The 26,353-nt window shown below is 40.9% G+C and overlaps 1 protein-coding gene across 4 annotated transcripts in view; it reads left to right on the top strand.

Annotated features, from left to right (window-relative positions):
• TLK2 (tousled like kinase 2) overlaps positions 1-26,353 on the top strand; it is a 95,329-nt gene that overhangs the window by 17,180 nt on the left and 51,796 nt on the right. For 2 of the 4 annotated variants that reach the window (XM_080681897.1, XM_080681894.1), the window contains exons 3-7: positions 5,920-5,991; positions 6,988-7,057; positions 8,070-8,113; positions 8,797-8,892; positions 24,363-24,530. In XM_080681897.1, the coding sequence (XP_080538023.1) occupies positions 5,920-5,991; positions 6,988-7,057; positions 8,070-8,113; positions 8,797-8,892; positions 24,363-24,530 (450 nt within the window). The remainder of the gene's footprint in view (positions 1-5,919; positions 5,992-6,987; positions 7,058-8,069; positions 8,114-8,796; positions 8,893-24,362; positions 24,531-26,353) is intronic. The other 2 variants (XM_080681896.1, XM_080681895.1) reach the window with 1 other exon arrangement.

Here is a 26,353-nt window from a genome sequence, read left to right as displayed (position 1 = left end):
TCTTTTTTATTATATGCACCAGATATTGAGTGAATTACATAGTCTTTCATAGGCAGGTTTTCAGGAGAAAAGACAGGTAAAGGATTTCTTGTTCTAATTGTTGGGCTTGCTTGTTGTCTGGAAATGGATGTTATTAAATCATATGATTAAGATTTGGCATGATTAAAATATTACTAAAAACATTAATATTAGTTAAGCATATTCTTGAGAGTATAGTCTTCTGACTGGGGGACCATGTTTTTGGGTCTTCTGGAATTAGTGTCAATGCAGAACCAGTATCTAGTAATCCTTGAAAAGTCTTTATTTTATTTTCCCCAATGCACAGTCATGCTGGTAAAAGGTCATTGTCCTTTTGAAGGAAGGCTGGGAGAAAGACTAACTATAAATTTTTGGCAATGTAGTGGGATCTTTCCTCAATGAGACCAGTCATTCAAAGGGTTCTGGGTCTGTCAACTTACTCAGATATTATGATTGATTAAGGGGCCCCAACTCTTTCTTTTTAAGGATGCAAATTAGACTTTTGTTCACTTGACCTAGAACTATGTACAGATCAAGTAAGAATTGAGTAGATGGTCCATACATTTCACTGCTGGGAACACTATGATCAACTAGACAGTGTGGTATGTGTCTGGGAGTCAGACTGTTCTAATTGCTGATTTGACTTTGCTATAGTGTGAAAAGTGATGCTACTAATGACTAAAAAAGTTTATTGAGACCCTTAGTTTCAATTTTCCATTAGGTTTAGACCTTAATGGAGTATCTTTACTACCTCAGGTAGTTGTACTCCTTTATACTTAATCAAATTCAACTTCTGTCCACTGTTCTCAATCCCTTTTAAGATGCCTATTTAGTCCAAAGAGGAAATGAAGACTTTAGAAACTCAATAAATGTTGACATTTAAACTTTTATAGGAGTGAAAGATTAACCTTTGGCCCCTACTTCTACAAGTTTTTCTTAGTTTATATGCGTTTCATTCATGTGCTAAAGGCTGGTTGTCAACATTTGTATCTTAACCTCAGTTTTCATGGGTTTTATAAATTACCCACAAAGTTTTCTTTAGGCTTGTAACTGAAATACTTGTTTAAGCCCTTCAAAAGTGCATTTTGAGTATATTAAAAGCATGTTTACGAAACCATACTTTTTTTAAAACAAGAAACTTGACTGTTGTCTATTTTTTATTTTTGTTATTATTATTACTAGGCGCCCAGCCCAGTGCACGAATTCGTGCAACTTGAAAGGAATTGTGCGCCAGTGAGGCTGCGGTGGGCACAGGGGCGGAACTCGCCCGTCCTCCGTGTCCCCCCCACCCCCGTCCCCTCTCTGCTGGCAGCCCCGCTCCCTCCACCGCCACCACTCTCACGCATTGATGGCACTGGCTCCACTCGCACCGCTGATGGTACGGAGCGATTGGGGCGGGTGCGAGCGGCTGCTGCTGCCCTGATCACCCCTCAGGAGCAGGGGGAGATGGAGAAGCCCTGAGGGGCAATCGGGGCCAGCACCGGCCACAGGTTCAAGCGCTGGGTGGGACCACGGTGTGCGGGATCAAAGAATTTTCAGTAGCCACCAGAGGCTTGCCCTGATGACAGCGACCAGCGCCCTGCCTTGGTCTGGCACCTCCGCTCACCTGCTCCACCATCCCGCTGCAGCCAACGCCCATCATGTTCCACGCTCTGCCGCCTGCTGCCTATGCCCGCCATGTTCCGTGCACACCCACTGGTGGTCAGCACACGTCATAGTGACCGGTTGTTCGGTTGTGCTGCCATTCAGTCTCTTTGTATATTAGGGTTCTATATATATAGGTTATTTTAATTTTTTATTTCAGAGCGGAAGGGAGAGGGAGAGAGAGATAGAAACATCAGTGATGAGAGAGAATCATTGACTGGCTGCCTCCTGCACACACCCTACTAGGGATTGAGCCTGCAACCCAGGCATGTGCCCTTGACTAGAATCGAACCTGGGACCCTTCAGTCCGCAGATCGATGATCTATCCACTGAGGCAAACCAGCTAGGGCTGTTCTCTATTTTTTAAATGGTCTACTTGGTTTTTTACTTTAAAACGTCATTAATAGCCTTGCCAGCGTGGCTCAGTGGTTGAGGGTCAACCTAACCCTAATCCTAACCCTAACTCAGCCGTGGGCAAACTACGGCCCGTGGGCTGGATCCGGCCTGTTCGGCTGTTCTATCCGGCCCGCAGAGCCGAAAGAGCGGAGGATTCTCTTGCTCTCCCCTCTGCTCCTTTACTTTGAATTAATATTAGTTCACACAAGCACTCCATCCATGCTTTTGTTCCGGCCCTCTGGTCCAGTTTAAGAACCCATTGTGGCCCTCGAGTCAAAAAGTTTGCCCACCCCTGTCCTAACTCCTCCCACCACATATATAGGTCATATTTTCCTGTTTATTTGCATGTCTCATGATTTGTTTGTTGGAAACTGGTCATTTTAAATGATACATTGCAGCAACTCTGGGTACTGATTTCTCATCCCATCTCTTGGGGCATGTTATTGTTATTTGCTTGTTTGTTTAGTGACTTGCTGGATTATTTTAGTTGTACTAACCCATCTCCCTAGTGATACGCCTCTGGTGGTGTTCCTCAGGGAGGTACAGCTTTAGGTATGCCTATAGTCACCCTGCAATGACTGTTACTGGTAGGGCTCTCCTTCCTTGACCAACCCAGCTGTTAAATTCCACTAATTGCCCATATTACTCTGTTATTTTCAACAATGCCCTGAGGCATAAATTCCTTTACAGACTAATCCAATCAAACTGGGGATCCATGAAGGAAGGGAGAGTTTTTTTTTTGTTGTTTTTTTAAAAATATATTTTATTGATTTTTCACAGAGAGGAAGGGAGAGGGATAGAGAGCTAGAAACATCGATCAGCTGCCTCCTGCACACCTCCCACTGGGGATGTGCCCGCAACCAAGGTACATGCCCTTGACCGGAATCGAACCCGGGACCCTTCAGTCCGCAGGCCGACGCTCTATCCACTGAGCCAAACCGGTTTCGGAGGAAGGGAGAGTTTTTGAGGTCAATGTTTGCTATGTGTTCTGTCTCCCAGAGAACTCCTTCCAGAAGTCTTATCCCCTGGTTCTCTCCTGCAAACTATCTGGCCTATAGTGTAGGCTGTATCTTGTAAAACCTCTATATAATGGACTAATTTGATATAATGGACTAATTTAGGTGAGAGGGGTGTTCATTAAAGCTGAAAGTCTATTATATAATAGGATCCCCACAGTAGGTTTTCTGAATGTGTATGTTAAAAAATTGACAAATTAGTTTACCTGTTTTTACTTATGTAGATACATTTGTATAGTTAAAATTAAGTATATATGAAAAGTTAAACTTCACAGAAAAGTTTTCTATGTGTTACAGTAATTTTATTTATTTTTAAAATATATTTTTATTAATTTCAGAGAGGAAGGGAGAGAGAGAGAGAAACATCAGTGATGAGAGAGAATCATTGATCGGTTGCCTCCTGCATGCCCCACAGTGGGGATCAAGCTGTCAACCTGGCATGTGCCCTGACTGGGAATCAAACCGTGACCTGGTTCCTAGGTTGACACTCAACCACTGAGCCACGCTGACAGTAATTTTAAATTTATACTGAATGGGTTTAGTAAATGTGTGCATTCACTAGTCACTGAAAATAAACAAATGCACATGGCTGGGGCATGGCTTAGTGCATGGGGGAACATTTGCCAGCATGTGTTAAAATTGCAGCAGAAAGTCATGCCATGCTACAACAGAAGCATGCAGTGCAGTGTGATCACGTGCTAATAGTTCGCTGAATGAGAACAAGTGGTGACTCTTGGATTTAAATATCTATATCTATCTATCTATCTATCTATCTATCTATCTATCTATCTATCTAAAAGGCTAATATGCTAAGTGTCTGTCCTGGTAATGATGTCACGTAGCAACACCTGGCTTCCTCTCCCTAGCAACGACTAGCCTCCTTGGAGTTTCTTCATCCCAGAAACACGACTTGCTTTATAGCCAGGTGGAAACATTTCACACTTGAACCAAATGTCTGTGAAGCGTTTTCCCATGCCTCATCTCATTTGATCCTTACAGAAGTCCTGGAGTAGGTAGATAAGAGCTCGGTGGAATCTTATTTTTTTGTCATTAGCTGGAAAAGGGAGATTTAGAAAGTTTAGAAACTTGACCCAACTGAAAAGAAGTAGGAAATTGTGGACCTTGAAAATGACTTCAGGTTTCCTCACAGTGCAGAATATAGTCAAACACTGCTGCAGTTATTTTACCCTTTGTTCTGCCTGCGTCATCTACAATAATAATCGGCTTCATGTTGATATTTACTGCTGTGTTGCTGACAATTACCTGAAAGAGAAGTTGGGGTGCTTCACTGGGCTGGTAAAAGTTAGCTACATCAGAAAGCAGGTCTAATTAAACAAATTTATTCTATATATATAAAAGGCTAAGTTGACTCACGCATGCATGATACATATAAAGCTCTCACTGGCGCCAGTCGCACGTGTGTGTTTCGATCTGTCATTGTCGATTGTGAATTTGGTTGACACTTCTATTATAGAGAAAGGGCGAATAGCGATAGTAAATATTTCTTCTCATTAATTTCAATGTGCACGAATTCGTGCACTGGGCCACTAGTGTAGACTATAATTGTAGATATGTAATATTTATGTTGGCAAAATTACTAGTGTTTTTTCCAACATATGGCCAGTTTGCTAAAATTTGTTAAAAATGACAGTAAATTAATAACAAAAAAATACCCTGTTAATTCATTTATAAGTAAATCTTGGTTAAAAGCATTTGGAAATTAACAGGGTGGTCATTTTCACGTATTACATATGGATTGGAAATTTTGTCCATTAAATCTGAGGTCTGTTTAATCGAGGTCCACAAAATCGAGGGTTTACTGTAATCTCCTTTCAGTCGCCTTTTACTACCACCACTGTTCTTGTCCACACTCTTGGGAAGAGATTTGTTATTATGGGTTTCAGCTTTTACCCCTAGGCCAAATATCTGAGTCAGGGTTCTGGAGCTGGGGATGGGGAGAGTGGTGAACTTTTCTGTGAATGACCTCCTTGCTCTAGGAGCTGAGCCCTGGGAAGGAGGGGGGGCGGGCAGGGGCTGGGTGTGTGTGCACGCACAGCTGCTTATCTCTCCTCACCCAGGAAGAAAGCTCTTGGACTGAGAGCTGAGGAGAGAGGGAGTCCTGTGTTATGGCTGCAGCAGTCTGGAGCCTTGCTGAGATGGGAGAGAGAAGGGGAGGGAGTGGTCTTATTTCAAATACCATAGACTTTTCACCTTTCAGACTGAATTGTCATAGATTTTATTGAATAGTCGTTTCTTTATTTGCTGTTTGCCCTTAGGGGTCATTTCCAGAGGCTTTGAGTAGTTGTTTTTTTTAAATAGTCTGCACCAGTTTCACTGAGGAGCGGGCTAGCAGAGTTCCTCTTGCTATCAGGCTCTGAAAAATCCATCCTTGTAACTTTGTGTTTTTGAACTAGCAGTCATACCTCCTTAAAGCATGACTCAGAAAAAGCATTTCGTTCAATGTGGTTCCAGACCACCCCTGGTCCGGAACCTTTAACATACTACTTAACATCTCAACTTTCAGATATTATCTCTATGAAGAGGCTGAGAGAATTGATTTCTCCTGCTTATTTTTCTTAAAGAATGAATTCACGACATGTACTCGGAGAAAATCTGCACACAAGTATAGCGTTTTATAAAGGAATTGAAAATAATAGTAGTTAGAGAATTTTAACATGAGGGTACTGTAGTTGAGTTCTTTTCAAGTTGGCTTGGAGACATTGTAGTTACCCCTTGGCTTCTAAGTCAGGTGATTTATGGTAGACATAAAAATCAACAGGCTTCTTCCTCACTTTTGCTCTTATCTTAAATTAGTTTCTTTTAATTCCTTTTTTTTGTCTTTCAGGGGCCACTTAATAGCGAGTCTTCAAACCAGAGTTTGTGCAGCGTGGGGTCCTTGAGTGATAAAGAAGTAGAGGTAAGAAGCCAGATCTGTTACAAGACTTCATAATTCCACAGTTTTAGTCTGGAATAAAAGATAACATAACTCCAGGGGTGCTGTTAAGGTCTGCGCTGTTTAAGTTGTGTGCTCTTTGAGTGTATTTTTTAATTTTAATTTTTTCCTTTTTATTGAATTTACTGGGGTGATACTGATTGACAAAATTATACAAGTTTCAGGTGCACAATTCCACAACACATTATCTGTACACTGTACTATGTGTCCACCACCCCAAGTCAAGTCTCCTTCACCATCTATTCCCCCTATATCCTCTTCCACCTCCCCCACCTCCTTGTGTCTGTATTTCTTTTAAATTTTTGCTTAGTTGCCATCAATAAAGGTCAGAAATTTGCAGTTGTATCTGAATTAGTTGAGGTGCCCTTGAATTTTAACGCTTGTTAGTACTCAGATGTGTGGGTCAGTATAGCAGTGTAGCCTGGCCAAGTTTAGTAATAGAATTTGAAGAATTTTTTTTTTTAGGCAAAAACCCCAGCTGCATGGATATGGGTCCAAGTCTGCAGCTACCTATTTTGCATTTCAACAGAACTTGCAATAAATTGGAGCCAGTTGATTGATTATGCAGGTCTATCCTTTTTGGAAAAAGAATTGTATTTAAGCTCTTATAAAGTAGATAGCAGCTATTAGGATATTTTGGCAAGCCTACTGTATGCTAGATATTTGTACTATATTTGTGCTTTATAAAAATATCTTATTTAGGCTTTGCAGTAACTCTGACTTACAGACAAGTAAATAGAAGCTCTGATATTTTAATCAGTTTCCCAAAAATTGTATGGATGGTATGGTTCCAGACCTTATACTCTCCATGACCCTGCTCTAAGAACAGGACACTGATTTAGGACTTGTCTGTACCAGTTAAATCTTCTTATAAATTTGATATTTTGTACATACTCTCTAATTTTCATAATCTGAAAAATTTGACACAATGCTAATTGTGATTTATATGGTATTTAACAGACTCCTGAGAAAAAACAGAATGACCAGAGAAACCGGAAAAGAAAAGCTGAATCATATGAAACTAGCCAAGGTAGTAATAATTTCACACCAATAAAAATACTAAACTCTTATGTACTGTACTTAGATCGAATTTTCCATCATACTAGATAATTAGTTTGTATGCAGGGATTCCTAACAAAGGAGATGTTGTACCTTAAGGGAATATCATGATGTTTATTATAGACTTGCCACTTGATATACACTTGACAATACAGTGTCAGTTCTTTGGGGACTCATGTTTTTCCTGGTTGTAAGTTAACGATCTTCTGGTCACAGGTTTTTTTTCCTTCAGACCAAGCATGCATTGTACAGAAAAGAAGTTACACTGGATCTTAAACTATGCATTAGATCTGTGATTTGTTAATAATAGGTGCCCAGAAATGGTTTTATTTACCTGACTGTCCTTTCCACCTACTCTTTTTCCATATCAATTATTTAGTTGGACAATGGCACTCAGTGGAGTAAATCTATAGATGTGACAGTTCTAATGCCAAATATCTTTATATAAAGAAAGAATAAATGGTTGGGCTCTCCCCCTCCACTCCCCTTTGCCTCCTGTAATAGAAGTCCCAGTCTATTTGCATTTTTCTTGTTTTTTTAATCTACTAATTTTTTACTTTTGGGGTGAGGGGGGAATTCTCCCAAAATGACAAGGTCACAAAGTCTTGTGAAATAGAATAAACCCTTTACTTTAAATGAGTTTGTTTTGAATTCTTTGTTCTCTTAGTTGGGGGTATGGGTTATAGATTATTTTTATTTTGATTCACTGTTGTGACATAAAACTGTATTTATAAAGAAAGATTAACAAATCTTAAAGGGAAGCAAGCTGTGAGAAGGTCTTTCACTGCTTATTCAGTCTTTCTTTATATAGAGGAAGCTCCCTGTCCTTATGAGCTAGGTATTTTGCTCATTTGTCAAAAGTAAAACCAGCACTTGAACTGATAACAATGTATGCAGTTATTGAGTACGTAGTACATTTTAGTGATTGATAGTTTACATGTGTGTTATTGGAAAAACTATACTTACTTTGGTTTCATTTTCAGGGAAAGGCACACCTAGGGGACATAAAATTAGTGATTACTTTGAGGTAAGTTAAATTTTTTTGGGGGGGAAGAGAATCTATTTTTAAATAAAATTTTGCTTTATTTAAGGCTTTAGAAAGCAATATTTTTCCTTCACTATGCTTTCCTGCCCTTCCCATCTTCATCAGTCTTATGCCATCCGATTTCTCTCTATAAGAGGAAACTGCTGCTGGCTTTCTGAATTTAAATTTGTTTATGATGTGTCTTGTCTGGGATGATATAAAAATTCACAAATGAGGTGATTTTTTTTCTTGGCCAGACTAGGTTTTGTGTCTTACAAAGATTGAAGTTGAGTAACTTGGACTCTTCTCTTTAGTCCACTGGGACACGTAGTGAGCTCACTGACCCATTGTCAGTGGTTACTAAAGAAGACGCTAACATCCACTAGACCACTATATTTCTGCTTCGTGTATTTGGTGACAAGAAGGGAAAACATTCTTCTCTTATGTTTTTCAAAACCATTTCTAGCCATGTTTTCTTGGTACATTTCTGCTGGAGCTCCTTCTTAAAAATCTCATGGAAAAGATAACAAAATTTGACTTATGGCATTTTCTTTCTAGAATAAGATGTATTGAATTAGAGGGGCCATATATAATTAAGACCTGTTTGTGTATTAATCTTTTACTCTCCTTATCTGAAGCATAGTACTGTTTTGAATTATTCATATCCATTTTTCCCTGTTGGCCAGTTTGCTGGGGGAAGCGGGCCAGGAACCAGCCCTGGCAGAAGTGTTCCACCAGTTGCACGATCCTCACCGCAACATTCCTTATCCAATCCCTTACCGGTAAGCATTCACCTGGAGAAATTTGACACCTGTTGCAGGAGACAAGAAACCCAGGAACACTGGAGCAAAATTTCTCTTAAATTACTCACTCAAGGGGAATGAGACAGTAAGGAGAAAAGTTCATAATATTACCTCTGAATCAGTCACTTAGATTCAAATCTCTATATAGTAAATTAATGTTTTACAAGAGCTAACTCTATTCTCAGTATAATAAATTCCCTCTAAGCCTACAGCTCAGTGTTCTGTCAAGGAAATGGTTTCCTATCCAAACAGTTTTTTTTTTAAAATATATTTTATTGATTTTTTACAGAGAGGAAGGGAGAGGGAAAGAGAGTTAGAAACATCAATGAGAGAGAAACATTGATCAGCTGCCTCCTGCACACCTCCCACCGGGGATGTGCCCACGGCCAAGGTACATGCCCTTGACCAGAATCGAACCTGGGACCTTTCAGTCCGCAGGCCGATGCTCTATCCACTGAGCCAAACCGGTTAGGGCAGTTTTTTTTATCCTTGACAAACTTATATGTTCCTATAAGTATATTTTTTAAAAAAATTTGGTTAGCTCCTGGCATTTTAATTATTTTCAAGACTTAATCAGTGACATAGTAGAGAAGCTGATGATATACAAATTTGAGATAGGTTTGTTTACTGCCTATAAGTGAAATCTGAAGGTCTTAAAAACATTATAGCCAAGTTAGTGGTTTTCAACCAGGTAGTTTTGCTCCTCAGTGGACATTTGCCAACGTTGGCATAATTTTTAGTCACAACTAGGGGTGGAGGGATGGTACCATTGGCATTTAGTGGGCAGAGACCAGGGATGCTGGTAAAATTCCACAAAGCACAGGAGAGGCCCCCACCGCTTACTGAATTTTCATGAACTATACTAGCACAAGAAATGAAGTTATTACCAGCCCCCCCAGAAACCTCCCTTATGCTCCCTTCCAGTTATTAGACCTCTTCCTGCCATCCAGAATACCTACTATCCTACTTCTAACAGCATAGATGAGTTTTTCCTGTTTTTGTACTGTGTATAAAAGGAATCATACAGTATATACTCTTGTGTCTGACATCCTTTTTTCAGCATTACTTTTGTGAGATTCATCCATATTGTTGTGTGTTACTGTAGATCATTCATCATAATTGGTGTGTAGTATAGTTTTAATGCATTTTAATTTATTTATAAGTTATATGTTTTAATTTTTAACTATATGATTTATCTATTGCCCATCTTCTCCCACTAGAATATTCATCCCATGAGACCAAGGGCTTGGCTTTGTTTTGTTTACTGCTGTTTTCATTTATCACAGTACTTATTACTTTACATAAAGGTATAATTATTTTAATTATTTCTCTTACTTGATATGGAATATCTTGGCAAGATAATACCTTGTTCAGTTTTCAGTCTAACACCCCAAAATAGTGTTTGGCACACAGTGGGTATTCAAGATCTTGAAAGGGAAGAATATATGGATAAAGAATTGCTTTAGTGCCCTGGCCCGTGTGGCTTAGTTGGAATGTCATCCGTGCACTAAGGTGTCAGAGGTTCGATTGCCGGTTGGGGCATCATACCCAGGTTGTGGGTTTGATCCATGGTTGGGGCTAGTACCGGAGGCAACCAATTGATGTTTCTCTCTCACATTGATGTTTCCTCCCCACCCCCCCACCGCCTCCTACCTCTCCCCTCCCTCTTTCTTTCCCTTTAAAATAAATAAAAAAAATATCCTTGGGTAAGGATTGAAAAAAAAAAAAAGAATTACTTTAGCTTCCTCCCCCCCAAGTAGTTTTTTTGTATTTTTTAAATTTAAGCAGAAGTACATAAAACAGCCCTAGCTGTCTTGGCTCCATGGATAGAGGGTCGGCCTGTGGACTGAAGGGTCCTGGGTTCGATTTGAGTCAAGGGCACGTACCTCAGTTGCAGGCTCCTGGCCCTGGTCAGGGGCATGCAGGAGGCAACCAATCGATGTGTCTCTCTCACATCCGTGTTTTTCTCTGTCACTTTCTTTCCCTTCCACTCTTTCTAAAAATCAATGGAAAAAAATTATATATATCCTCAGGTCAGGATTAAAAAACAGCAACACATAAAACAGCATTTTAATGCAACAGTTGGTAAACTATAGCCCACAGCTGGCAAGCTAAGAATGAGTTAGGTTTGTTTTTTTTTAAAATAAATCTTTATTCAGATTATTACAATTGTTTCTCCTTTTCCCCCCCACAGCTCCCCTCCACCTGGTTCCCACCCCACCTTCTGCTCTTACCTCCCCCCCACTGTCCTCATCCATAGGTGTATGATTTTTGTCCAGTCTCTTCCTGAACCCCCCCATACCCCTTTCCCCCTGAGAATTATCAGTCCACTCCCTTTCTATGCCCCTGATTCTATTATATTCACCAGATTATTCTGTTCCTCAGGTTTTTAATTCACTTGATTTTTAGGTTCACTTGTTGGTAGATATGTATTGGTTGTTCATAATTTTTATCTTTACTATTTTCTTCTTCCTCTTCTTTAAGAATACCTTTCAGCATTTCATATAATACTGGTTTGGTGGTGATGAACTCCTTCAGCTTTTTCTTATCTGTGAAGCTCTTTATCTGCCCTTCAATTCTGAATGATAGCTTTGCTGGGTAGAGTAATCTTGGTTGTAGGTTCTTGTTATTCATCACTTTGAATATTTCTTGCCACTCCCGTCTGGCCTGCATAGTTTCTGTTGAGAAATCAGCTGACAATCGTTTGGGTGCTCCCTTGTAGGTAACTAACTGTTTTTCTCTTGCTGCTTTTAATATTCTCTCTTTGTCTTTTGCTCTTGGCATTTTAATTATGATGTGTGGTCCTCTTTGGATTCCTTTTGTTTGGGGTTCTGTGTGCTTCCTGGACTTGTAAGTCTATTTCTTTCACCAGGTGTGGGAAGTTTTCAGTCATTATTTCTTCAAATAGGTTTTCAGTATCTTGCTCTCTCTCTTCTTCTGGCACCCCCATAATTCTGATGTTGGTACGCTTGAAGTTGTCCCAGAGGCTTCTTACACTATCTTCAACTTTTTGGATTTTTTTTTCTTTTTGCTTTTTCGGTTGAGTGTTTTTTGCTTCTTTGTATTTCAATTCTTTGACTTGATTCTTGTGTTCCTCTATTCTGTTTCTGGGTCTCTGTATAATATTTTTTATTTCAGTCAGTGTATGTTTAATTTCTAGTTGGTCCTTTTTCATATCTTCGAGGGTCTCGTTATATTTATCGGCCTTTTATAGGATATTCTTTTTTTTTAATATATTATATTGATTTTTTACAGAGAGGAAGGGAGAGGGATAGAGAGTTAGAAACATCGATGAGAGAGAGACATCGATCAGCTGCCTCCTGCACACCCCCCACTGGGGATGTGCCCGCAACCAAGGTACATGCCCTTGACTGGAATCGAACCCGGGACCACCCGGGACCCCCCAGTCCACAGGCCGACGCTCCATCCACTGAGCCAAACCAGTCAGGGCTATAGGATATTCTTGAAAAGCCTTATAACCGTGGTTTTGAATTCTATATCCAGTCGTTTGTTTTCCTCCATTTCTTTCGTTTGTGATCTGTTTCTTTGATGCCGCATTTTCACAGCTTCCCTGAGTTGGTAGGATAGATTTGTGTGCTAGGTTTCCTATATGGGCCAGTGGGTCGGCCTCCCCAGTTAACCTGAGGTGGACACTCTTGGTGCACCCCTCTGTGCACTTGATTGTTGTTGGTATCACTGGGAGGAATTGACCTCCAGGCCAGTTGGCTGTAAAGATCCGCTATGTCTATGCTGGGAGAAGTTCGATGCTGGAGACAGCCTTATAGGATTAGACTTGCCAAATTGCAATAGCCTCTGTGCTCAGCTTGGATGGGGTGGAGTCTCAGGGCGGAGCAGACAGTCTTGGCTTCCAGTCAGCCTTGCCCTTGCGCGCGCGCACCTGTGCGCGCCTCTAGACCTCTGCTATCCCCGGCTCCCGAGTCTCCGCCCGAGAGTCCAGATTCCCCCCCGTAAGAGCGTGGGTTCCCAGGGGCTGGCCTGGAACTGGGGTTCAGTGCAGTCAGAACTGGGGTTCAGTGCAGTCAGGAGCTTCTGACTCCCTTCTGCTAGGGAAAGCCTGTGGCAACCTCCGCAGTCTTTGCGCACACTGGTGCGCGCGCTTCAAGACCCCTGCCCGCCGGGGCTCCCCCGGGTCTCCCCCGGCTCTCCGAGTCTCCGGGTGCCTTTCTCTCTACCTGACAGTCCAGACTCCCCCTGTATGAGCCTGGGTCCACAGGGTTTCGCCCAGGACTGGGGTTCAGTGCAGTCAGAACTGGGGTTCAGTGCAGTCGGGGGCTTCCTTCCCCCTTCCGCCAGAGAAAGTCAGCCAGGCTCTCAGCCGCCCTTCCTCTCTGCGCGCACAAAGACCCTTTGCCGTACCTCCAATTCTCTGTGAGCTTTTCTCTTTGCTTCTAGTTGTAGAATTTTCACTCAGCCAGCTTTCCTGTGGTTCTGGATGGTGTCCGTTCTGTCTTTTAGTTGTAGTTTTGAAATTGTTGTGCGAGGCAGCAGTTTAGGTGCTTACCTATGCCGCCATCTTGGTTTCTCCTCCATGAGTTAGGTTTTTAAAGAGTTACAGAGACAAAGAAAAATATATGACAGAGAGAATATATGGCTTGAAAAGCCTAAAATATTTGTCTGGTCTTTCACAAAAAATGCTTACAGGAAATCACTATAAAGTTAACTCTATGTAATTGTTAGTTAGGTCAAAAAGTAAACTATTTCCAGCTTCCTAGAAACTTATATGTGTTCTTCCTTGATCACAACTCCCCCTCTCTACACTAGAAACAGCTGCTATTCTAATTTTTGTGATTATTTGCTATTCCTTACAGTTTGATCATCCATGCACACCCTAAACAAAACAGTTTAACTTTGTCATTAAGTCAGTTTTGTTAATCATGATGTGTTTTGTTTTTTATTTTATTTGGGGGGGAGGGCAGGTCATAATACTGTATGCTTTTATTATGTTTTTCTCCATCATCTTGACTGGAACCTTTAACCATGATGTTTAATCATTGTTTAAATCTTTTATGTTCTGATTCTGTCAGTTAGGCTGTTTGTTCTATCAGTTACTATCTATCACGTCTTTCATAATTTGAGGAGTTGTCTGTTTCTTCCTGTATTTAAAATTTTGCTCTGTGTATTAAGTGCGTTTATTCATTTCTTGTGATTTTTTTTTGCTCTAAATGCAGCTTATGTGATATTTAATATAACCAAACCATTGTATGCTATACTTCCATTTTATACTGTCAGCTTGTCATTATTATGTTTTCAGTGTATCTGACAATATCATATAGTTGAAATTTTCCTTTATTTAGTCTAAAATCTTTTTAACTTCAACATGTATCCTAAATATATTTAATATAATTATCATTATATTGGGTTTAAATATACCATATGTTAATGTTTTTTTACTTATCCTACCTGTTCTATTATTTTTAAATGTTTATCTGCCTTTTTCTTTCTTGCTTTCATTTGGATTAAATTTTTTTAAAATCATTTCAATTATTTCTTCTTTTCTAGTAGCTAGATCCTATTTGGTGTTTCTCTTAGGAATGACCACATATGTCTTTAATATGACAAAGTTTCATATTACTAGTAACTGACTTTACCCTCTTCCCAAATAAATGAGTATCTCAGAACATTAACTCAGTTTACCTGCTATTGACTTGGTGGTGGTGGTATGTTTTTATTTTGCCTTTTTTTTTAGCCTTGTAAAACATTATCATTTTATACTGTCACTGTTCACTTATATTTATCTGTATACTTACCTCTTTCTTTGTATTTCCTTCCTTTTGACTTCTTACATCTTCCGCCTAAGGTCATTTTCTTCTGCCCAAATTACTCCTTTAGTATTCTTTTTTTTTTTTTTTTTTATCTGCTGGGGGTTAAGTTAACTCTAAGTTTTTGTTTGCTTAGATAACTTTACTGTCCCCTTATTCTTGAAAGATGTTTTTGCTGTGTATGTTTATATACTGGCACTTTAAAAATTTTTTAGTTTATCATTATCTTCTGGCTCCCGTTGTTATTGTTGAGAAAATAGCATTCATTTACTTATTTATTTGAAAGTATTCGCTCTTTTTTCCCTGCTTCTGACATACGTGGTGTTCTACAGTTTGACTATGATGCATCCTTTTATTTTGCTTGCTTGTGATTTATTGGGCTTCTGTTATTTATGGGTTGGTGTCTTGCAATATTTCTCAAAAATTATTAGCCATTGTCTCCAAATATTATCTCTGTTCTCTTTTTTATCCTCCAATGACATTCCCATTAATGACATGTTAAACGGTCTCACTTTGTCCCATGCCGCTTAGCTTCTTTTTCTATTTTCTTTTAGTCTCTGTGTGCTACATTCTGGATAGTTTCTTGCCTTACAGTTCCCAAATTCTGATTTGCTATGAACCCCAGTGAATTTAGTTTTTGTTCAGATATTGGGTAGAGCAAAAGTAGGTTTACAGTTGTGAGTACACGGAAACACAGAGTTAATAAAGCTATTGTAATAATCATAACCTGCATGTCTTTTTGCATATGAACAACTTTACATTTGCTTTTGCCCCATGCTATATTTCCCTGCAGGTATTTCCAAGCCTGTCTTTTTTTTTTTCTTTTTTTTTTTTAATCTAGTAGTTATTTTATAATCTATGTCTGATAATTTCAGTATTTGAAGTTTTTATAAATCTGTTTCTGCTGTCTTGTTTTTCCTAGTTGTTGCCTGGGGCTTCATTTCTTTCTTTCTTTAAAAACATTTTTTATTGAATTTTAGAAAGAGAAGAAGGGAGAAAGACATCTTTGTGAAAGACTGATGAATCTCAAAGGGAAGGGCGGGTGCAAAGAGACTAATCATTGCCCATAGACACAGACAATAGAGTGGTGAAGGTCTGGAGCTGGGTGAGAACCTGGTAGCTAAGGGCAGTGGGGGGACCTCTGTAATACTCTCTATAATAAAGATAAGAAAACAAACAAAAAAAGATTTTTAAATTGATATTTAGAGAGAGAGGAAGGGGGAGAGAGAAACATTGATGTGAAAGTGAAACATCAATTGACTGCCTCCTGCACATCTCCTACCGGGGGTTGAACTGGCAACCTTTGGGTGCATGGGACGATGCCCAACCAACTGAGACACACTGGCCAGGGCGGGGTTTCATTTTATTTACGCTTCTTTATTTATTTATTTATTTTTTACATCATTCTGCGTTTTGTTCTTGAAAAATTATTTGTGAAATTTCTTTGAGAGCTAGGATAAAGATGCTTTTCTCCAGAGAGACTATTTGCTTCTTCCAAATGCCTAGATCAAGTATGTCAAACTCTCGGCCCATGGGCCACATGCCTCGTTTATTTGACCCATGTTAGCCTTTGAGTTTGACATGCTTGGCCTAGATAGTCTACTAATCCAATACTGGTTTAAACTACTGAATTTATGGCTTGCATTTTGTGTATTTGTTTTCCTTATTTTGTTTGTCTCAATCACCCAGGCAATACTGATTTGAATTGAGCCAACATTTCTCAGGGGAGCCCCGTCCCTTCATTGACAACTTCTTTGCAGCTCCTTTAGGGTGGGGGCAGTTTTTCTTCTGGGATTGTCTACTAGCCCTTTAGAAGCCCAGCTTGAAGTGGGAACAGTTTCCTTATTGAACTGGGTGGGCTTTTGTCTGTGACTTTTGCTTGGCACTAGGGTGCACTAGAAATGGAAATTAAAGAGATTTGCAGGTACCCTTAGGGCAAATGTGACTTTGGTGCTTCTTTTACTTGTCTTGTTTCTCATTTCCCTTAGATTTTTACACTGGTGGGTCCCCCCCTCCCTTTTTTTTAAAATCAAGTCTTTGATGCTCTTAATATCTTTTTTTATACTTTGTCCTGTTTTCTAAGGGAAGGTGGTTGGTTCAAACATCCTAGCCTGCTCTATTTCCAGAAATAGTTTTAAATCTATCAGCTCTTGGCAAATACTTATTAAATACGCAATAGAGCCCTGACCGGTTTGGCTCGGTGGAAAGAGCGTCAGCCTGTGAACTGAGGGGTCCCGGGTTCGATTCTGGCCAAGGGCATGTACCTTGGTTGTGGGCACATCCCCAGTAGGGGGTGTGCAGGAGGCGGCTGATCGATGTTTCTGTCTCATCGATGTTTCTGACTCTCTATCCTTTTCCCTTCCTCTCTAAAAAATCAATAGAAATATTAAAAAAAAAACGTAATAGAATTATGTATTAATTTGAATATTGTGGCTTTGGAGATACATTCACCCAAATAGTGAGAATATTGTTATGAATGGGTGTCACAAGTGTTCTGGAGCCTGAATTTAAACCATTGCATTTGGTGAGCTATGAGTGTTGGTCTTAAGGAGGTGGACTCTACTCAGAGATCCTTTTTCAGGATCATTTTGGTTATTGTATTTTATTTTCATTTTCTAAAATGAAAATGTTAAATAGCTTTTCCTGATAAAGGGATATATACATATTTTTAAAATCCAACAATTCAGAAGTGGTAAAATAGAAAGTCCCCTCCAAAAGCACTATTATTAAAGAGTCTAGTGGTCATATATGTATATATGCACTAGAGGCCCGATGCACGAAATTTGTGCAAGGGTCTTGGCCCTCACAGCCCAGCTGCCTCGCGGCCCCACCCACTGGTCATTCCAGAAGGTCATACCAGAAGGTCGTTCCACCGTCCGGTCTAATTAGCATATTAGCTCTTTATTTTATAGGATGTATGTTCATATGATAGATTTCCTTATTTTGGTTGTAATTAATTTATTTAACCAATATCCTATAAACATTTTATATTCTATAAGTAGTACTGTAATGAATGTCCTTGTATATACATATCTCTGTACTTATGCATTTTTTTCCTTTTGATAAATTTCCAAAGTATAATTCCCAAGTCAAAGAATATACTCACTTTTCTGGTTATTAGCAGTTTGAGAGTCTCAATTTCTACATATCCTTCTAATACTGAATTTTATCATTATAATCTTTGTCAGTGAGAAAAATGCTTTGTTTTAACTTGCATTTCTTAATTACTGATAGTAAACACTTTTTCATATATTTAATGGCCTTTGGATTTATCTTTTATTTTTTATTTTAATTTTTATTTATTTTTATTTATTTATTTTTTTTAAATAAATCTTTATTCAGATTATTACAATTATTTCTCCTTTTCCCCCCCATAGCTCCCCTCCACCCCTTTCCCACCCCACCTTCTGCCCTTACCTCCCCCCCACTGTCCTCATCCATAGGTGTATGATTTTTGTCCATTCTCTTCATGAACCCCCCATACCCCTTTCCCCCTGAGAATTATCAGTCCACTCCCTTTCTATGCCCCTGATTCTATTATATTCACCAGATTATTCTGCTCCTCAGGTTTTTAATTCACTTGATTTTTAGGTTCGCTTGTTGATAGATACGTATTTGTTGTTCATAATTTTTATCTTTACTTTTTTCTTCTTCCTCTTCTTTAAGAATACCTTTCAGCATTTCATATAATACTGGTTTGGTGGTGATGAACTCCTTCAGCTTTTTCTTATCTGTGAAGCTCTTTATCTGCCCTTCAATTCTGAATGATAGCTTTGCTGGGTAGAGTAATCTTGGTTGTAGGTTCTTGCTATTCATCACATTGAAAATTTCTTGCCACTCCCGTCTGGCCTGCATAGTTTCTGTTGAGAAGTCAGCTGACAGTCGTATGGGTGCTCCCTTGTAGGTAATTAACTGTTTTTCTCTTGCTGCTTTTAATATTCTCTCTTTGTCTTTTGCTCTTGGCATTTTAATTATGATGTGTCTTGGTGTGGTCCTCTTTGGATTTCTTTTGTTTGGGGTTCTGTGGGCTTCCTGGACTTGTAAGTCTATTTCTTTCACCAGGTGGGGGAAGTTTTCTGTCATTATTTCTTCAAATAGGTTTTCAGTATCTTGCTCTCTCTCTTCTGGCACCCCCATAATTCTGATGTTGGTACGCTTGAAGTTGTCCCAGAGTCTTCTTACATTATCTTCAACTTTTTGGATTTTTTTTTTTGCTTTTTGCTTTTTCGGTTGAGTGTTTTTTGCTTCTTTGTATTTCAATTCTTTGACTTGATTCTTGTGTTCCTCTATTCTGTTTCTGGGTCTCTGTATAATATTTTTTATTTCAGTCAGTGTATGTTTAATTTCTAGTTGGTCCTTTTTCATATCTTCGAGGGTCTCGTTATATTTATCGGCCTTTTCTAGGGTATTCTTAAAAAGTCTTATAACGGTGGTTTTGAATTCTATATCCAGTCGTTTGTTTTCCTCCATTTCTTTCGTTTGTGATCTGATTCTTTGACGCCGCATTTTCATTGATTCCCTGAGTTGGTAAGGTAGATATTTGTGCTAGGTTTCCAATATGGCCCAGTGGGTCTGCTTCCCCAGTTAAGCTGAGGTGGACACTCTTGGTGCACCCCTTTGTGGACTGTGTGTACAGCCTTGTTGTAATTAAGTCTTTATTGTTGTTGGTATCACTGGGAAGAATTGACCTCCGGGTCAGTTGGCTGTAAGGATCAGCTGTGTCTATGCTGGGAGTAGCCCGGTGCTGGAGACAGCCCTATAGGATTAGACTTGCCAAATTGCAATAGCCTCTGTGCTCAGCTTGGATGGGGTGGAGCCTCAGTCTTGGCTTCCTGTCAGCCCCGCCCTTGTGCGCACGTGCGCTTTCAGTCCTCTGCCTTCCCCAGCTCGAGTCTCTGCCTGAGAGTCCAGACTCCTCCCACAAGAGCGTGGGTCCCCAGGGGCTCGCCTGGAACCGGGGTTCACTGCAGTCAGAACTGGGGCACAGTGCCGTCAGCAGCCTCTGACTCCCCTCCACCAGGGAAATCCCGCGGCAACCTCCGCAGCCCTTGTGCGCACCGGCGCGGGCGCACTTTCAGTCCTCCGCCTTCCCCGGCTCCCGAGTCTCCGCCCGAGAGTCCAGACTCCCCCCACAAGAGCGTGGGTCCCCAGGGGCTCGCCTGGAACTGGGGTTCACTGCAGTCAGAACTGGGGCTCAGTGCAGTCAGAATCCTCTGACTCCCCTCCACTAGGGAAAGCCTGTGGCAACCCCCGCAGCCTTTGTGCGCACAGGCGCGCGCGCGTGTGCACTTTCAGTCCTCCGCCTTCCCCGGCTCCTGAGTCTCTGCCCGAGAGTCCAGACTCCCCCCACAAGAGCGTGGGTCTCCAGGGGCTCGCCTGGAACCGGGGTTCACTGCAGTCAGAACTGGGGCTCAGTGAAGTCAGGATCCTCTGACTCCCTTCCACTAGGGAAAGCCTATGGCAACCTCCGCAGCCTTTGTGCGCACTGGCCCGCGTGCGCCTTCAGACTTCTGCCTTTCCCAGCTCGAGTCTCCGCCCGAGAGTCCAGACTCCCCCCGTAAGAGCGTGGGTCCCCAGGGGTTCGCCCAGAACTGGGGTTCAGTGCAGTCAGAACTGGGGTTCAGTGCGGTCGGAGGCTTCCTTCCCCCTTCCGCCAGAGGAAGTCAGCCAGGCTCTCAGCCGCCCTTCCTCTCTGCGCGCACAAAGCCCCTTTGCCGTACCTCCAATTCTCTGTGAGCTTTTCTGGATTTATCTTTTAATGCTTGTCCAGGTCTTTTGTCTATTTATTTCTCAGAGTACTTGTTTTTTCTTACTAATGGGTAGGAGCACATTATTTATTAAAATAGTTAACTTATCATTTATATTGTAAATATTTTTTCCTGTTTGTAATTTTGTCTTTTAACTTTGTTTATGTTGACTTTCACCATTAAGAAGTCAAAAAATTTGAAGTAGTTGAATTTATCAGTGTTTTTTTCTTTATTACTTATTGTCTTTGTATTATTCTTAGATGTCCCTATATGGTTTGTATTTTTAATGTCATGTTTAAAATATCCTTCACCACTAGAAAGTCATAAAAGAATTTGTTTATATTTTTTTATAAATTTTATATGATACTAGAGGCCCAGTGCATGAAATTCATGCATGGGTAGGGTCCCTAGGTCTGGCCAGCAATCAGGGCTGGACGGGGCCTTCTGGCTGCCGGCCAGGGCCTTCCTTCCAGCTGCCGGCCGCTGGCCGGGGCCTTCCTTCGTTCCACACAGCCCCCTGGTGGTCAGCGCATGTCATAGTGAGCAATAGAACTCCTGGTCGAACTCCCACAGGGACACTTTGCATATTAGCCCTTTATATATATCATCATCATCATCATATATAATAAAAGGCTAATATGCAAATCTACCGAATGGTGGAACAACAGGTGGAATGACTGGTTGCTATGACGCGCACTGACCACCAGGGGGCAGATGCTCAATACAAGAGCTGCCCCAAGCCTGCAGGCCCCAGGTCAGCCAAGATAGGTGCCAGCGGGGGCCCCCACAATTGCCCACCAGTCGCCCCACAGAGGGAGGCGACTGGCTGCAGCGGTGGAGTGGGGCCAGTGCCAGGCCAGTGCCAGTCCAGCCAAGGTGGGTGCAGCAGGGGCCCCCCGATCACCCCGCCAGTCTCCCCACAGATCAGCCCTGATTGCCAGCCCAGCCTAGGGACCCTACCATGCATGAATTTCATGTATCGGGCCTCTATACTATTAAAAGGGTAATATGCTAATTAGACCGCGTCAACCAGACATCTTCCAGTCATCAGGTCTTCCTTCCGGACAAAGCCATGGTGGCAGGGGCCAAGGCAGAGGCGGTTAGGGGCGATCAGGCCAGCAGACAGAGTGATTAGGGGCGATCAGGCAGGCAGGCAGGTGAACAGTTAGGAGCCAGCAGTCCCAGATTGCAAGAAGGATGTTCAACTGCCAGGATCGGACCTAAACTGGAAGTTGGACATCCCCCGAGGGGTCCTGGATTGGAGAGGGTACAGGCCGGGCTGAGGGACTCCCCCCCCCCCCCCCCATGCACGAATTTCCCATACCGGGCCTCTAGTCTATATAATAAAAGCCTAAATGACCGTTACAGCAGAACGACCAGTTGTTATGATGTGCACTGACCACCAGGGGGCAGGTGCTCAATGCAGGAGCTGCCCCATGGTGGTCAGTGTGCTCCCATAGGGGGAGCACCACTCAGCCAGAAGCCGGGCTCACTGCTGGCGAGTGCAGCTGCCATGTTGGGAGCCTCTCCCGATTCCACGGCAGCACTACCGAGCGGTGGCAGCAGGTGCAGCGGGCCAGGATGAGTGCGAGCGGCATGGCATCCGGCCCCGATTCGGGCTCCTCCCTTGCCGCCTGCTGCTTGGTGCGCTGCTACATCCCCCGAGGGGTCCCAGACTGTGAGAGTGATGTCTGATTGCCGACTTAGGCCCGATCCCCGCAGATTGGGCCTAATCTGGCAGTTGGACATACCCCGAGAGGTCCTGGACTGTGAGAGGGCACAGGCCAGGCTGAGGGGACCCTCCCCCCACCAGTGCGCAAATTTCTGTGCACCAGACCTCTAGTAGATAGATAAGGAAGCAACCTTCTTTTCCTTTTTTCTAATATCTGCAAATATTCTATCATCTTTTTAATAAGTTCCCACTAATTTGAAATGTATTTTAATCACTAATTATATGTTCATATTACATGGGTCACTTTCTGAATTTTCTGTATGATACTGATTTAGTTAATGTTGCTTTGTATATGTTTTAATAGATTTCCCAGATATTTCTTATTAAAAATTATACAGCTAATTTTGATTATTTTTCTAAGTGAACCTCAGAATTCATTTGTGAAGTTCCACAAAAATCAACTCCCTAAAAGAGAGCAAGAGGGAACCCAGATGATAATTATGCTACCACCACACTCTCTTGTGAAATAGGAAAAGAAAAACAAAACTAAAAATAAAGAAAAAGTCCAAACATTGGTTTTTAGAGAAGTTTGACATCAGTAAAATTTGAATCCAGAAGCATAATATTGCAATTTAATTGAGTTCAAATCTTTTGTATTTGTCAGTGAAGCTCTAGTTTTTATTTTTTTTAAATATATATGTATATATATTTTTAAAACGTATTTTTATTGATTTCAGAGAGGAAGAGGGAGAGAGAGAAACATCAGTGATGAGAGAGAATCATTGATCAGCTGCTTCCTGCATGCCCCACACTAGGGCTTGAATCTGCAACCTGGGCATGTCACTGGGAATCAAACTGATCTCCTGATTTATAGGTTGATGCTCAACCACTGAGCCACACCAGTTGGGCTCTAGTTTTTATGTATAATCTGCATACTTCTCAAGTGTATTTCTGAGTATTTTACATAAATTTTAAGTCTGCTTTTTCTTCCATTACATATTCTGATTGTAATCAATTGTTGTTGGTGTATGGGAAAGCTATTGATTTTTGTCTATTTATTTTATATATGACCATTTTACTGAACTCTTATTTTGTTTTTTCAGTTGATTTGCTTGGTTTCCTTTGTGAATAGTTATATCATCCAAAAATGTTACTTTTTAATGATGCTTTACTATTTTCCAGTGTTTTTACCTCATATTTTTCCTTATCACAATGACCAAAACTTTTATAAAAATGTTGAATGATTGTGATATTAATGTGCTAATTCCATGTAATTCCTAACATTACCGATAGTGTTTCTACTATAGCACCATTAAGTTTATGTATGTTAATTCCTAAAAAAAAAAAATACTCTTTGTTATATGAAAGATAGATACTTCTAATTTTTTTGTTTATTTTTTAAAAATAAATTTTTATTTATTTCAAAGAGGAAGGGGGTGGGAGAGAGAAACATCAATGATGAGAGAGAATCATTGACTGGCTGCCTCCTGCACACCCCACACTGGGGATTGAGCCTGCAACCCAGACATGTGCCCTGACCGGGAATCAAACTGTGACCTCCTGGTTCGTAGGTTGATGCTCAATCACTGAGCCACCAGGTCTTTTGTATTTTTTTTTTTAAGAGTTGCCAAATAATGCGGACTTTTTTTGCAGGGGTCATTTACAAAGGGAAGAATCTTGATTCCCCACCTCCTAACATTCATGTAATGAATTACATTAGTGGATTTGCTAATAATGAACCATACCTACATTTCTGGAATAAATCATACATAATTGTGGTATGTTATTCTTTTAGTGTAGTATGGAGCTTATATTTATTTCAGCTGTTTTTTGCATCTAAGTATAGTGTGGTGAGAATAGGATTAAGAGTGAAATAAACTCTACCTATAGAGTAGGGAACAAATAAAATATCTTAATCTTCATTTACCTACAGGATAGAAATAACATTTCCTTTGTAGGACTGAAGGTATTATGAGGTTGATTTGTTGAACTCTACAGAGTAACCTGCCAATTCAGAGTTGAGTAAATATAGAACCATTAAAATGTAATTTTGCTTAATTTGAGTAAGATACTAATTCAGGTTGATAGCTAGGTTATAATCCAATAATGTTATTATGCTCTCCATATTTGTTTTCAGAGGTGTTTGGTTTTTTTAAATCATTATTCAGTAACTGTTTTAATCTGTTGCATGCTTTGGCAATATCAGGTTTTCTTTCTCATGTAATTTGTGTGTTTTTTAATGTTTTCCAGCGACGAGTAGAACAGCCCCTCTATGGTTTAGATGGCAGCGCCGCAAAGGAGGTATCGGAGGAGCAGTCTGCTCTGCCAACCCTGATGTCAGTAATGCTAGCAAAACCTCGGCTCGACACAGAGCAGCTGGCACAGAGGGGAGCTGGCCTCTGCTTCACTTTTGTTTCAGTGAGTACTGAGCCTGAGTTTATGCAGATCCTTGTTGTCCTGGAGCTCCTTGATGAAGTTAGAATAATTATTTTCGTAGAGAGAGGATGACCTTTTTAACTCTGTCACTTCTAGAGGTAGTGGTGAGCTTCTTCTCAGTCTCCCTGGGTTCAGAGGGCTGAGAGAAACCGTTTTGTTAATGTCTGAACACATTGTGGGAAGAAAAATGAGATCTTAGGTTGACAAAGTAAAGAAAATATAGATCAAATTCCCTAACAACCAGAGAACTTATAACAAGTAAAATTTCCAAACTACAGTCATCACTTATTTAAAGCAATATTCAAGTCAGTAAAATTTTAGCATGTAGTCAGGGATTCCATAGCTTGTTTATAAGCTGTTTCACCTCTGGTATTTGGGTGACCAACATGCTTGCCTTCTCTCAACTCTTCTGAGTGTTGGTATGGTTACTTTTTCCAGGAATATTTATCTGTTTGCTCTTTTCAGCTTGCTTCTTTCTCATTCCTTGAAGAACAAGAACTTGAAAGTTTGACCCCATTTTTATTTGCCAAATTATAATACAATTTGACTCAAAAGTTCCTGCTTTCTTGGTTTCTGGGACCTACGAAGTGTTTGTGACCAAGGATGGTATAAAGCAAGAGAAAGCCCCATTGCCCTATGCTTCCATGTTTAGGGACAATTTTCAGAGCTGAAGTCACCATTGGTTTAAATTTGTGTGCCTCTTACTGGTTCATTCTTTTCAGTTATAATCTAAGTTTCTTATTCTTCTCTTTTTTTGTTAATCCTCACCCAACGATATTTTTTCCATTGACTTTCAGAGAGAGAGAAAGGGAAGGAGGGAGAGAGAGGGAAAAGGGGAAAGAGAAAGAGATGGAAACATCAATGTGAGAGAGACACAGCTCTCCCCCCCTTTCTCTCAAAAATCAGTAAACATATCCTTGGGTGAGGATTTAGAGAAAAAGGAAAAATCTATTATATAAAAAGCCTGTGGTCGTCACGCCATCAAGCCGTAACAACTGATCAGCAGGAGGCTGTTTGCGCGGGGTGGGCGGGGCTGCATGCACAGTGAGGCATATGTGGGTGGGCGAGCACTTGACTCTGGAGGACTTGACCAGAGGTGTGGGTGGGTTTCTGGGTCCCGCCTTTTGCGGCAGCGGCCACAGAATTCTTTCTGGGTCCCGCTGAGTCGTGGGACTCTGGGTCCTGGGTCTCACGTGATTTCTCACGCTGGGCCCCTAGTAAATATATAGCAGGCGTCCTCAAACTGCGGCCTGCTGAGGACATTTATCCGGCCCGCCGGGTGCCGCTGCCTGTCCTGCTTAGCAGCCGACTTGTCCCAGGCCCGCAGTGCGCATAGGAATTTGTTCATAGTTTTTTTTTTTTTTAAGTATAGTCCGGCCCTCCAACGGTCTGAGGGACAGTGAACTGGCCCCCTGTTTAAAAAGTTTGAGGACCCCTGATATAAAGTATCAGAAAAATTCATATGTGGAAAATACTACATTATGTAATCCTCACAATATCCAATATTCCTAATTATGTCTGTGACGAGTTGTACTTTGTTGTTAGGTGCCATTTTCTTTATAAAGGGAATTTTGGGACGATAATGATGGTATATTCCTGAATAGTTGAATAATATTTAATCCTAAATTAGCCTTCTAAATTTAAAAATGCCTAAGAAGCCTTAGCTGGTTTTGCTCAGTGGATAGAGTGTTACTCTGCAGACTGAAGGGTCCTGGGTTTGATTTCGGTCAAGGGCACATGTCCAGGTTGCCCCGTGGGGATTGTGCAGGAGGCAGCCGATCAATGATTCACTCTCATTATTGATA

The sequence above is a fragment of the Plecotus auritus genome (genome assembly GCF_963455305.1).
Source record: "Plecotus auritus genome assembly, chromosome: 7".
Classification (NCBI taxonomy): domain Eukaryota; kingdom Metazoa; phylum Chordata; class Mammalia; order Chiroptera; family Vespertilionidae; genus Plecotus; species Plecotus auritus.
Note: the sequence above shows the minus strand (reverse complement) of the source record. Positions and strands in the feature narration are given on the sequence as shown.